This window comes from Palaemon carinicauda, chromosome 15 (assembly GCF_036898095.1).
Source record: "Palaemon carinicauda isolate YSFRI2023 chromosome 15, ASM3689809v2, whole genome shotgun sequence".
NCBI classification, from domain to species: Eukaryota; Metazoa; Arthropoda; class Malacostraca; order Decapoda; family Palaemonidae; genus Palaemon; species Palaemon carinicauda.
The window spans coordinates 130,037,115-130,050,699 of NC_090739.1; the positions used below are offsets into that span (position 1 = coordinate 130,037,115).

The window sequence follows — 13,585 nt, forward strand, 5'->3', positions numbered from 1 at the left end:
CCTTCCTCAAGCTTTCCTGCACTTTCTCCTTCCATAATCTATTTGATAAGAAAAAATAACAAGAAATAAAAAGTCTTTAGCTTACCTAACTAAATTACAAATTACTGAAGTCATTTTAGTATCAGTCCCACAATACTGAATTTGTAAAATGACAATACAGTACTGTCAATTGTATGACCTGTTTAATCTGGTATATTTGTTACTTGTACATTTGCATAGAGGACCTGTTCTCTAGAGATGCATACTGTATAAAAAATGCAAAGTAATAGAAAGATTGAAGTTATATCTTCAACCATATCAAATTTAAATATAGTACTTTAACCCCCCAAAAAAGATTTTTCTACATCCAAATACTTCATTTAGCAGTGACATTTTGACTATTTCTTTTATTTTCTTCCCATGGGCAGTCTATTCCATGAAAGCTTACTACACAGCAAAAGACCTGGCCTTCTTGACTCAGTACAAGAGAAACTGAGAATACTGTATATGTAAAACATTGATAATACTTTTATGCTATTCTTAATGATGACTATATTGATTCTAATCAACTGCTGATCATTCCCATAAAATGAAACCTGAGGTGATCACCAACAGCTCTTTTCTCAGTTTTCAAATGCAATTTAAATATTTTTTTAATTATGGCTTCCAAATAAAACTATCAGCTCATATAGTTACCATTAAAATCTCTAATAAATTTACTATAGTATAAAAGAACATTTTCCAGGCGATAAATTACGATCGCTTTGGCTGTTGAATCTTTTTAAGTAAACGTATAAGAATTGCTTAATCAGACTGCTAACCTGTAAGACCTACCCCTTCCAAGCATGGCATTATAGAGAAATTACTGTATCTATGTCTGTGATGTACAGTAAGGGATTAAAATCTACATTATGACAAACACAAATAAATCACTGCACAACAAATAAAACAAAAAAAAAGAAACAATAAAGAAATAAGCAAGCAAATAATGATCAATATTGTTATGAGCGGGACTGGTGTTGGCACAATTAGTTTTCCTAAATCATCATGACCTTTCTACTTATTCGAACCTAAATTAAGATCTTTAATCCACCTCAGGGTGGTGCAAGGTGGTCGTTATAGTGAGATTCAACAAACTGGGATGTAAACATTAACAGATGGGAGCAGTTTCTTTTTAATCCGCTATCACTGATTTGTAACTGTACCATATCTGATTTTATATCACCCTATTAACATCCAACCTTCTACTTAATATCCACCTGATCAACAAGCAGCTAACATATGGTATAGTTACTTAAAGATGATCTTTAATAAGTATCGCATATACAGATTCTGTTACTCTAAAAATGTAGCTAGGTTACAGTACTCTACAACAGTATAAAAAAATGTATCTTCTACAAACTCTAGTGCATATACAATACCTGCTCTCTCCTCTTTCTTTACTTCGCTTCTCCTCCTTTTTAACTCTCCTATCACCATTCTTGTCAATTTTTCTCTCCTTCTCACCCTTCTCATAGATGGGCTTTCTTTCTTCCCAATCTTCTCTTTCCTTTCTGTTATCTGTTCTTTCAAGAGAAGCTCCTCGTCTTTTTTCTTGGTACTCCTCTTCTGAACGATGGTGGCGATGACGTCGATGTTTGTGTTTGTGCTTCCGGTGATGATGTTTACTATGCTTCCTGCTCCTGTGTTTACGCTCCTCAGACCTTTCGTGTTCTTCATCGGAAGAATCTTCATCATCATCTTTGTGTTTCACATGTTTTTTCTTTTTTCTCTTTTCTCTTTCAATATACTCAGGTTCCTCTTCAGTATCACTACGTTTCTTTTTTTCCCTCTTATATTTACTCTTTTTCTTTATATGTTTCCGCTTCCTTCCAGTACTACCACTGCTTTCTGAATCAGTACTACTTGATTCACTGCTTCCTGAAGTTTGTGAGCTTTCACTGGTTTGACTTGTATACCCATAGGTTTCCATCTTCTCTTCTCTGTATTCCTTTTTTATCTGAAAACAAATAAAATTTTTAAAGGGAATTTGTATATTTCCTAACTATACAAACCCGAATCCTTTAATAGGAGTATGCTTATGCTTACAATGAAGCTCGATACAGCTGTTAAAACCTTAACAAGGTGGCGATAGCTACCTCAGGGTGACAAGGAAGTCCCGCCCACCTGACTGGCCACGTGGCCACCACTTTGCCTTCATACAAATTACTTTTAAAATTTGTAATTTGTTCCTTAACATATACAGATCATTGTCCTTTAATAAGAGGCTTATCCTTAGGAGGGAGGGAAGTCCTTATAACCAAATTGGAAGTTCCAAGAAATTTGGTAATGTACAGGAGCAAAAGTGAAGACTTCTGTCAACCTTCCCAGGACCTGGGCATGAAGATGTTAGGTGTTAGGCTATGTCACTTACAGAAACAGATAAGATGGTCAAGGAAATCCTATACCTATGTGGAGAATATGTTGTCAGAATATAAGGTCATTATGAAAACTTTGTTGCATCCATTTGGCTATCCTCCCCTTTTGTTCGAGATAATGGGGGGAAAACTTCTAAAAAAATTTGTCAAATTATGTGGCTCCCCTACATCTAACGTCTGATCCAGCAAATAACAAGAGTGACTGCTTCATACCAAGGAATGGTGAGAAAGAAGCGGTAGATGGGCTCATTGTTGACTTACATCGTGACTGCTATCTTAGATTAGGTATACAGTATCTTGTCCTGTGAAGGGAACTAAGTTTGCTACACAATCTATTGAGTAACTATCACAAGGCCAAGGATACCAGCATCCTTGGACGGAAGAGGGTGATCGAATACCTGTCCTTGGTTGGAGAGGATTCTTGCTAACAACCTTGACAGTACGATGTGGCATTTCAGTGCTTGTACATGTGCTGAGATCGGATTTGAAGTCACCTGGTCCAACCGCTGCGACAGAGTTGGAAGATCTTGACATCTTGGAAAACTAAGTCATGGTTCGGTCTCTGAGTGTATGAATATCTTAGTCTGTGAGTAGTAGTGATAGTGTCACCAAAGCTTTTCGAGAACATCCACAGGCAGGAGAGAGAAGGAAGCGACCTAAGTACTAATAAGCATTGCTCTTACTCAGTCTCATGAAACCATGCAAACAAACCAGTCGAAGCTTCAAAAGACACTGCGATAACGGTCGTCCTGTGCTTTAGTGACCTCTTTATCCTTCTCTTCTATGCAGTATGAGTGCTACGAAGGAGAAGATAACAAAAGTAGGTGAACTACAGCAATTACCTGGACACAAAGGTAATGATCACCTGAAGAACAAGCGTAAATTCCGATAGTGTGAATCCTACTTGCATTATTCCAAATCATGTGGTTCCTGATTGTGAGATTTCGAACAGCCTGATTCCCAATTTCGGTGGTCAATCACATGATTCCAGACAGCGGCTACCAAACGTATGGTTCCTGATCGTAGCTATCTATTGTATTTTTCTTGATTGCAGTTATCTTTTGTATGATTCCAAATCGTGGCCAATCCTGTGGGAAATGATGATCGGGGAGAACAAGTGAGAGGAGACCCATCTTACCGGTATAGAACACAATTGAAACTTTCCTGTGAAGAAGAAACACAAAGGGAAAGAGCACAAGGAAACCTCTGAACTCGTGAAAGGAAGATCTCATAGCCTGTACAAACAATGATAATGATAATAGGTTCTTCTTCGACCAGTATCATTTACCAGGAAAGCTTCAACAAAGCAGAAAGGTACCAATTTTGTGATCTGAAAATCTCTTTAGAGCATATGCAGTATCTAATTGTGTTATGTTGAACAAACATTGTGAAACCCATACCAAGATATACTGTACTGTATTCTCTGTGAAGGAAGCACTTCCAATACAGCACGAGAGGAGAATGTACTCGGTATCCAATGTACTAGGGTTGTCCTTTGGAGTAGATACATTCCTGGTACAGTATGTACCAAACTTCCACGTGTTAATGAAGAAAGATCGGTCAGAGGAGTTCTCATCACTCGAATGGGCAAAATGATACATACCCAGTATGCACCATCTATCCCACACGATGTGGGGAGCAATCCCAAAGAACATTTAGAGCAGAGTCCTTATATCATGTGCCACTCAGAGCTGGGTACAATCTTGGTACGTACTGCTTCTCCTTATGTAAGTGGGGGTAGATCACAGGCAACACATAGCTACGTTGATCGGACATCTTAAACAACGCCTTTTTCTTGCGATGATGAATAGCACTTAATCAAAAGTACTATATTTGGTATGGGACCAAACACCAGTGCAGAGAGAAGGGAACAGCCCCTATCCTATCGGTAAAGCATGTGATCTTCTCACAAATGAGGAGCAAATTTACTGGGGACATAATGGCGCATACCAATGTTTGTTCCTGAAGGGCCAATTCTCAACACGTACTGCTTCTCTCTCCCTTAAGTGAGAGAGAGAGAGAGAGATCATCTAGGAAGGGGAAAGGAGGGTGGGGCCTTTTATTTTTACTGGCAGTGCGTATACTCGTTCTAATGAGAAAAGAGCACAGTTAGCAGGTGTGTGAACATCTGTACCACACACAAACACATATACAGTAATTGGTACCCCACTGTCTCTCCCATGGAGAGGAAAATGGTAGAAGTTGCATATTATTGACTGGTCTTCCTGAACATTTTCAAAGATATCTATCTTGTACAGTCTCAGAGTATGGTAGAATCTCTGAAAGAATAGTGTGTGAGGGTAGTGATCTGGTGCACGCATAGCGTTCTTGTTTTGGGGAAACCTGTGGGAGTGGATCTAGTGAGTAAGGATCCAGTGCGTTGTATGTTCCCAGGTGTATCAGAGGAGATCCTGTGTAAGGTGATCTAGTGAAGTCTTCTAGTATGTCTAGGGCATTCTGGGGAACAAAGAACTTTCAAGTCTCTAGCCTTGCTAGAAAGCAATACAAACAGGTGAGGGCACACAAGTGCACAGGAGACCACCCTTAGGAAATTGCGCACAGGAAAGAGCACACGAACAGGTGAGGAAGCACTAGCCCAGGCAAACATGAGAGTGCACACAGGAGAGCTCTTGTAGTGGCATGCACGGACAGGAGAGGGAGTGGGTGCAAAGAAATTCTTTGCCTCGAGTCAAGGGGACTCTTGAAGCAGAACTCTCTCTCCCACGGAGAGAGACAGTAAGAATCACACACATGCAACTCCTATTGATCGGGCTTTGGACTTCTTTGACTATAAAGGGCCCTTCTATCCTGACCTGCAGTGTGATGACAAAGGCAGAAATAGTGGAGGAACTTGAAGTTTTCCTTTTAAGTCGTTCAAGCCGATGATTACGCTCCCACACAAAAGAAATCACCTGAACTCCATGATTCAGATGATACAACACTGAAAGAAGCTGCCCTTGTACTTCACACTCGTTGGCTGTAAAATCTTCTTCCGCTGACGCTGTACATCAAAGAATACCAACATCCTTAGGAAAATGTTGTTATCGTCGTCAGGCCACACAAGCGAGAGAATAAATGGCAAATAGATATGGTATCTAGCAGGAACAAGAATGTTAATACTGCCACAAAACTGGCAAATAGCTACATTTATTGGGAAACCACTGGAAATCCATTCTGCCTTCTAAATATCCCTAGCTGACAACGATCTGCTGCCACAACTGTCCCTCCTTCTGAATATCCCTTGCTAACGACGATCTGTTAACAAATTCCGTTCTTCCTTCTAAATATCCCTTGCTGATGACAATCTACTAATGCAATTATCTAAAAGAAATAGAAAAAGATTAAAACAGCCAGTTGAGGGCACCGGTAGTACGTCAGTACTATCCAGCGGGTGAAAACAAAGCGAGGGCTTAGTGACCTGTCGGGTGGTCGGGGCTTCCCGGCCACCTATCTGTAACTACTGTACTACCCCCACGTTAAAGTTTTAACAGCAATATCCAGCTTTGCTTAAAGCACACTCCTATTAAAAGATGAGGATTTGTATTTGTATAGAAACAAATATATATTGATTAGGAGACGGTACAAACCGTACAGAGCACTGTACTGTAATATTACATGGATGTACAGTACTGCCCCATAAAAATGGCGACCAAAGAAAATGCTCGAGGTGATGTACATCACTATTATACTGTAAATCCCTGCCCCATACACACTGCTATGTAACATCCATAATTAATATTTTGGTAAAAAATTGTTGAATAATCTCCACTTCTGGTCATACCCCACACATCAGATCAAGACAAACATATTATCATGCCTAAGTTTCTCTGGTGACACTCTTTATTACTGTACTCAATGAAAACTGGTAAAGCAGACTGCTTAAATAAGATTCTATTGGATGCTTTCAATCAACATAGCACAGTATACCTAAACAGTACTGTACATACCGTACACACAATATAGTACAACTCCATAACAGCATGAGCTATACGCAGTTAACAGCCAGAAACGTCTAGTGATGTTAATAATTTTTGAGAATATTTAATTTAAATTTGAAAACATCTACCATACAGTAAAACAAATATCAAGATTTTTTTATGTCAAAGATCATTACTAAATCATTTAAGAAACACTTGTCTATCTGCTGTCAGAAACTAAGTATCCAGGTAAAATAGCCCACTCACCTTCAATGCAACACTTCTTTTGCTTAGTATATTTGCAATATCACTTAACTTTATTACATATCTAGCTTTCTAAGGTACAACTATGATATTTCATAACAAATGAAACTTGCTTCTGTCTACAGAAAACCTCAAATAAATTGGACAGCCAATTTCCTTACTTATGATTATGCAACCTACAGCCCACTGATCATGCCAAAACTACAGTATAAATACATCAGGAAACTTTCTCTTTTTAAAGTAATTTGTATTTTTCCTAATTATGCAAAACTCAGCCCTTAAATAGTAGTATGATTCAGCGAAGGGTAAGCCCCACCCAACTGTCAAGTGGAGCAACCCTAACTTTGCCCTTTAACCTATGATTCGCGGGGTGGTTGATGCATGCCTTGTAACTTGAAAAACTCGGGTTTGTATGGATAGGAGAAAAACAAATCACTTCAAAACATTTGTGATTTGTTCCTATACAAATACAAACCATGATCCTTTGACAGGAGACTCATCCTTAGTTATCTGTTATTAAAAGGAGGCGATTTACCTGTAGAGGCTCGGTTATGAAACGGGTGGAACATTTCAGATACTTGGGATTTACTATAGGTCGGGAGGGAGGATGCAAGGCTGAAAGTGAGATTAGGATAAAAGCAGCTTGGGGGAAGTGGAGGGAGGTAGCGGGAGTGGCATGTGATAAGAGAATGCCAATCAAAACTTGAAGTCAAGATCTATAGTACAGTAATAAGAACAGTGTTGAGATAATACCTCATTTTTCAATTTACCTACACACTCTCACACCAAATAGTCTGGCCTATTCTTTACATATTCTCCTCTGTCCTCATACACCTGACAACACTGTGATTTCCAAACAATTCTTCTTACTCCACTGTAATTGTTCAATGGCTACTTTCCTCTTTGTAAGGGTAGAAGGGACTCTTTAGCTATGGTAAGCAGCTCTTCTAGCAGGACACTCCAAAATCAAACCATTGTTCTCTAGTCTTGGGTAGTGCCATAGCCTTTGTACCGTGGTCTTCCACTGTCTTGGGTTAGATTTATTTCTCTTGCTTGAGAGTACACTCTGGCACACTATTATATCCTATTTCTCTTCATCTTGTTTTGTTAAAGTTTTTATAGTTTATACAGAAGGTATTTATCTGTATTTTAATGTTACTGTTCTTGAAATATTTTATTTTTCCTTGTTTCCTTTCCTCACTGAGCTACTTTCCCTGTTGGAGTCCCAGGGCATATAGCATTCTGCTTTTCCAACTAGGGTTGTAGCTTAGCAATTGATAATAATAGCAAAACTTTAACGAAGTAAACTCATTTAAATGACTCAGGTTTGTACTGTATAGCTAGGAAAAATACAATTTTAAAAATTACTTGTATTTCCTTTTATTTATAGGGCACAATGATTGGATCAAGATTTTACTAAATTGCCCTCCAAGATGAGGTCAGGTAATTGGTTAGTCTTATTCAAATTAGCGCATTGCTGTGTTAGGGAGATTTTAAGCACTTGACGTGAACCTGAATCTCGTCTATTTCTGAATCTGAGACAATTCTTTGAATATATCCACAGAGAGTTGAAGTGCCTTGCCTTTCAAGTGCAGGAGTCACTTTTTCTAATTTGGTAGGATAAGATACGTCTCAACGTACTTTGAACAATGTATTAGGGTATATCTCTGCCTTAAGATTAAGTTTCCTCTTCTTCATTTTCCTGTCTTGCTAGGGAATTTAGATTGAATAACAGCTGATTTCTCGGTTGTTTACCCTTTGAAAAGGGTGTAACTCCTGCAATGCTTGTACAGTACAGTATTGTATTCGTATTAGATTTGAATGTACTAGCATCTATATTAACGTTATGTGAGAGGAGCTAGTGGCCGAGCATGCAACTGAAGGGCTATCACTGTCATCTGAAACATGATGAAAATGATCCGAATTAGTTGAAACTTTGTTCACTTCTTCAGATTTTAAGGGAATCATACGACATGCCTCACCATCCACATAAGTACTTACTTTAACAAATGGTAGTTTTATAGATCAAATAGAATCCCGGTATTGAAAGGGGTTATACCAGCAGTAGGAACTCAAGTATGTGAAGATTTTGGTCTTTGTGTGAGGCTTTCAAATCTGTGGAGCACGGCATACATTCAGAACCCTTACTAAATGAAATGCTATTATCATCTTAGGGTAGTGCCATAGCCTCTGTACCATGGTCTTCCACTGTCTTGGGTTGGAGTTCTCTTGCTTGAGGGTACACTCGGGCACACTGTTCTATCTTACATCTTATTACTCTTCCTCTTGTTTTGTTGAAGTTTTTATAGTTTATATAGTGATATTTATTTTAACATTGTTCCTCTTCTTAAAATATTTTTTTTCCTTGTTTCTTTTCCTCACCAAGCTATTTTCCCTGTTGGAGCCCCTGGGCTTATAGCATCCTGCTTTTCCAACTAGGGTTGTAGCTTAGCAAGTAATAATATGTTATTTTGATAATAAAATAAATTTTTGAATATACTGTACTTACCCGGTGATTATAATAGCTGCAGCTCTGCTGCTCGACAGAAAACTCTACGGAAAAAATTCGCCAGCGATCGCTATGCAGGTAGGGGGTGTACTTCAACAGCGCCATCTGTCGTCCAGATACCCAGTACTCATTGTAAAAAAAAAACTCAATTTTCTCCTCGGTCCACTGCGTCTCTATTGGGGAGGAAGGGAGGGTCCTTTAATTTATATATTCACCGGGTAAGTATATTCAAAAATTTATTTTATTATCAAAATAACATTTTTCAATATTTAACTTAGCCGGTGATTATAATAGCTGATTCACACCCAGGGGGGTGGGTAGAGACCAGCAATATATGTTTACATTATTATGAGCTAAGGATTTTTTATTTCATTTTAGAAGTTATCAAAATAACAAAAATAAAATAAATAGGTACCTGGTAAGGAAGTCGACTTGAACAATTACTCTGCCTTTTTAAGTACGTCTTCCTTACGGAGCCTCGCGATCCTCTTAGGATGCTGAGCGACCCCTAGGATCTGAAGCATGAAGGGTTTCAACCCATACAACAGGACCTCATCAAAACCTCTAATCTAGGCACTTCTCAAGAAAAGAATTTGACCACCCGCCAAATCAACCAGGATGCGAAAGGCTTCTTAGCCTTCCGGACAACCCAAAAACAACAATAAAAAACATTTCAAGAGAAAGATTAAAAAGGTTATGGAATTAGGGGATTGTAGTGGTTGAGCCCTCACCCACTACTGCACTCGCTGCTACGAATGGTCCCAGAGTGTAGCAGTTCTCGTAAAGAGACTGGACATCCTTAAGATAAAAAGACGCGAACACTGACTTGCTTCTCCAATAGGTTGCGTCCATTATACTTCGCAGAGATCTATTTTGTTTAAAGGCCACTGAAGTTGCGACAGCTCTAACTTCATGTGTCCTTACCTTCAGCAAAGCTTGGTCTTCCTCACTCAGATGTGAATGAGCTTCTCGTATTAACAGTCTGATAAAATAGGATAAAGCATTCTTTGACATAGGCAAAGATGGTTTCTTAACTGAACACCATAAAGCTTCTGACTGTCCTCGTAAAGGTTTAGTTCGTCTTAGATAGAACTTAAGAGCTCTCACAGGGCATAAGACTCTTTCTAGTTCATTTCCAACCATATTCGATAGGCTTGGAATATCGAACGATTTCGGCCAAGGACGAGAAGGTAGCTCGTTTTTGGCTAGAAAACCAAGTTGTAGAGAACATGTAGCCGTTTCAGATGAAAATCCGATGTTCCTGCTGAAGGCGTGAATCTCACTGACTCTTTTAGCTGTGGCTAAGCAAACCAGGAAAAGAGTCTTTAAGGTGAGATCTTTAAATGAGGCTGATTGAAGCGGCTCGAACCTTTCTGACATGAGGAATCTTAGTACCACGTCTAAATTCCAACCAGGTGTAGCCAAACGACGCTCCTTCGTGGTCTCAAAAGACTTAAGGAGGTCCTGTAGATCTTTATTGTTGGAAAGATCTAAGCCTCTGTGACGGAAGACTGATGCCAACATGCTTCTGTAACCCTTGATAGTGGGAGCTGAAAGAGATCGTTCTTTCCTCAGGTATAAAAGGAAGTCAGCTATTTGAGTTACAGAGGTACTGGTCGAGGATACAGATACTGACTTGCACCAGTTTCGGAAGACTTCCCACTTCGATTGGTAGACTCTAAGGGTGGATGTCCTCCTTGCTCTAGCAATCGCCCTGGCTGCCTCCTTCGAAAAGCCTCTAGCTCTCGAGAGTCTTTCGATAGTCTGAAGGCAGTCAGACGAAGAGCGTGGAGGCCTTGGTGTACCTTCTTTACATGTGGCTGACGTAGAAGGTCCACCCTTAGAGGAAGACTTCTGGGAACGTCCACTAGCCATCGAAGTACCTCGGTGAACCATTCTCTCGCGGGCCAGAGGGGAGCAACTAACGTCAACCTTGTCCCTTCGTGAGAGGCGAACTTCTGCAGTACCTTGTTGACAATCTTGAACGGGGGGAATGCATATAGGTCTAGATGTGACCAATCTAGGAGAAAGGCATCTATATGAACTGCTGCTGGGTCCGGGATTGGTGAGCAATATATTGGGAGCCTCTTGGTCATCGAGGTTGCGAAGAGATCTATGGTTGGCTGGCCCCATGTGGCCCAAAGTCTCTTGCACACATCCTTGTGTAGGGTCCATTCTGTTGGAATGATTTGTCCCTTTCGACTGAGGCAATCTGCCATGACATTCAAGCTGCCTTGGATGAACCTCGTTACTAGCGAAATGTTTCGACCTTTTGACCAGGTGAGGAGGTCCCTTGCGATCTCGTACAACATCATAGAGTGGGTCCCTCCTTGCTTGGAGATGTACGCCAAAGCCGTGGTGTTGTCCGAGTTCACCTCCACCACTTTGCCTTGAAGGAGAGACTTGAAGCTTTTCAAGGCCAGATGAACTGCCAGTAGCTCCTTGCAGTTGATATGCATTGTCCTTTGACTCGAGTTCCAAGTTCCCGAGCATTCCCGACCGTCTAATGTCGCGCCCCAGCCTGTGTCCGATGCGTCCGAGAAGAGAACGTGGTTGGGAGTCTAAACAGCCAGGGGCAGACCCTCTCTGAGGCTGATACTGTCCTTCCACCAAGTCAGGCAAGACTTCATCTTCTCGGAAATGGGGATCGAGACCGCTTCTAGCGTCTTGTCCTTTTTCCAGTAAACAGCTAGGTGATATTGAAGAGGACGGAGGTGTAGTCTTCCTAACGATACGAACTGTTCCAGGGATGATAGTGTCCCTATCAGACTCATCCACTGCCTGACTGAACACCGTTCCTTCTTCAGCATGTTCTGGATGCATAACTGGGCTTGGCTTGTTCTGGGGGCCGACGGAAAAGCCCGAAAAGATAGACTGTGAATCTCCATCCCTAAATACACAATAGTTTGGGATGGGACCACTTGAGACTTTTCCATATTGACAAGGAGACCCAATTCCTTGGTCAGATCTAGAGTCCACTTTAGATCCTTCAGACAGCGACGACTGGAAGAAGCTCTTAGAAGCCAGTCGTCCAAATAGAGGGAGGCTCGGATGTCCGCTAAATGAAGGAATTTGGCTACATTCCTCATCAGCCTCGTAAACACAAGAGGAGCTGTACTTAGGCCAAAGCACAGGGCTTGAAACTGGTAGACAACCTTTTCGTAAACAAATCTCAGAAAAGGTTGGGAGTCTGGGTGGATGGGGACGTGGAAGTATGCGTCCCTTAGGTCTAAAGAGACCATCCAGTCTTCCCTTCTGACCGCTGCTAGAACGGACTTTGTGGTCTCCATGGAGAACGTCTGCTTTGTGACAAAGACATTCAGCGCACTGACGTCTAGCACCGGCCTCCACCCTCCTGTCTTCTTTGCCACTAAGAAGAGATGGTTGTAGAAGCCCGGGGTTTGATGGTCCAGGACTTTGACTACCGCTCCCTTTTCTAGTAAGAGAGACACCTCCTGTTTCAATGCTCGTCTCTTGTCTTCCTCTCTGTACCTGGGAGAGAGATCGAAGGGAGACGTTGCTAGAGGGGGTTTTCGTACAAACGGGATCTTGTACCCCTCTCTGAGCAACTTCACAGATTGTGCATCTGCGCCTCTCTTCTCCCAGGTCTGCCAGAAGTTCTTGAGTCTGGCTCCCACTGCTGTCTGAAGAAGCTGGCAGTCAGACTCTGCCTTTAAAGGACTTGGTTCCTTTCTTCTTTCCACGTCTCCCTTCGGCACGAGCACCTCCTCTGCTGGAGGCTCTGCCACGAAAGGGCGGAATAAATCGGGACGCTGGAGTGTCCATCCTTGGTCTAGCTGAGAAGGTAGGCAAAGGGGTGGCTTTGCGAGCAGAGGACGCAACCAGGTCATGAGTGTCCTTCTGTATCAAAGAAGCAGCAATCTCCTTAATCAAGTCCTCTGGAAAGAGGCACTTAGAAAGAGGAGCAAACAGAAGTTCGGATCTTTGACAAGGTGTCATTCCAGCTGACAGGAAAGAGCAAAGGTTCTCACGCTTCTTGAGGACTCCGGATACGAACGATGCAGCAAGCTCATTAGACCCGTCACGTATGGCCTTGTCCATGCAGGACATGATGAGCAAGGAAGTTTCCTTCTCTGTCGGAGAGATCTTCCTGCTTAAAGCTCCCAGACACCAGTCTAAAAAGTTGAAGACCTCAAAGGCTCTAAATATCCCTTTCAAAAGGTGGTCTAGGTCCGAAGATGACCAACATATTTTCGAGCGTCTCATGGCTAGCCTGCGGGGAGAGTCTACAAGACTTGAGAAGTCGCCCTGGGCAGAGGCAGGAACTCCCAAGCCGAGAACTTCTCCCGTGGCATACCAGACGCTCGATCTAGAAGAGAGTCTAGCAGGGGGAAACGTAAAGGCTGTCTTCCCTAGACTCTTTTTGGACTGCATCCATTCTCCTATCACTCGTAAAGCTCTCTTGGACGAGCGTGCGAGGACGAGTCTAGTAAAGGCAGGCGAGGATGACGGCATACCTAATACAAACTCTGACGGAG

At 41.5% G+C, this 13,585-nt stretch overlaps 1 protein-coding gene across 2 annotated transcripts in view; it reads right to left on the bottom strand.

Annotated features, from left to right (window-relative positions):
• LOC137654745 (uncharacterized) overlaps nt 1–13,585 on the bottom strand; it is a 79,127-nt gene that overhangs the window by 26,629 nt on the left and 38,913 nt on the right. For both annotated transcript variants that reach the window (XM_068388665.1, XM_068388664.1), the window contains one exon: nt 1,401–1,978. In XM_068388665.1, the coding sequence (XP_068244766.1) occupies nt 1,401–1,978 (578 nt within the window). The remainder of the gene's footprint in view (nt 1–1,400; nt 1,979–13,585) is intronic.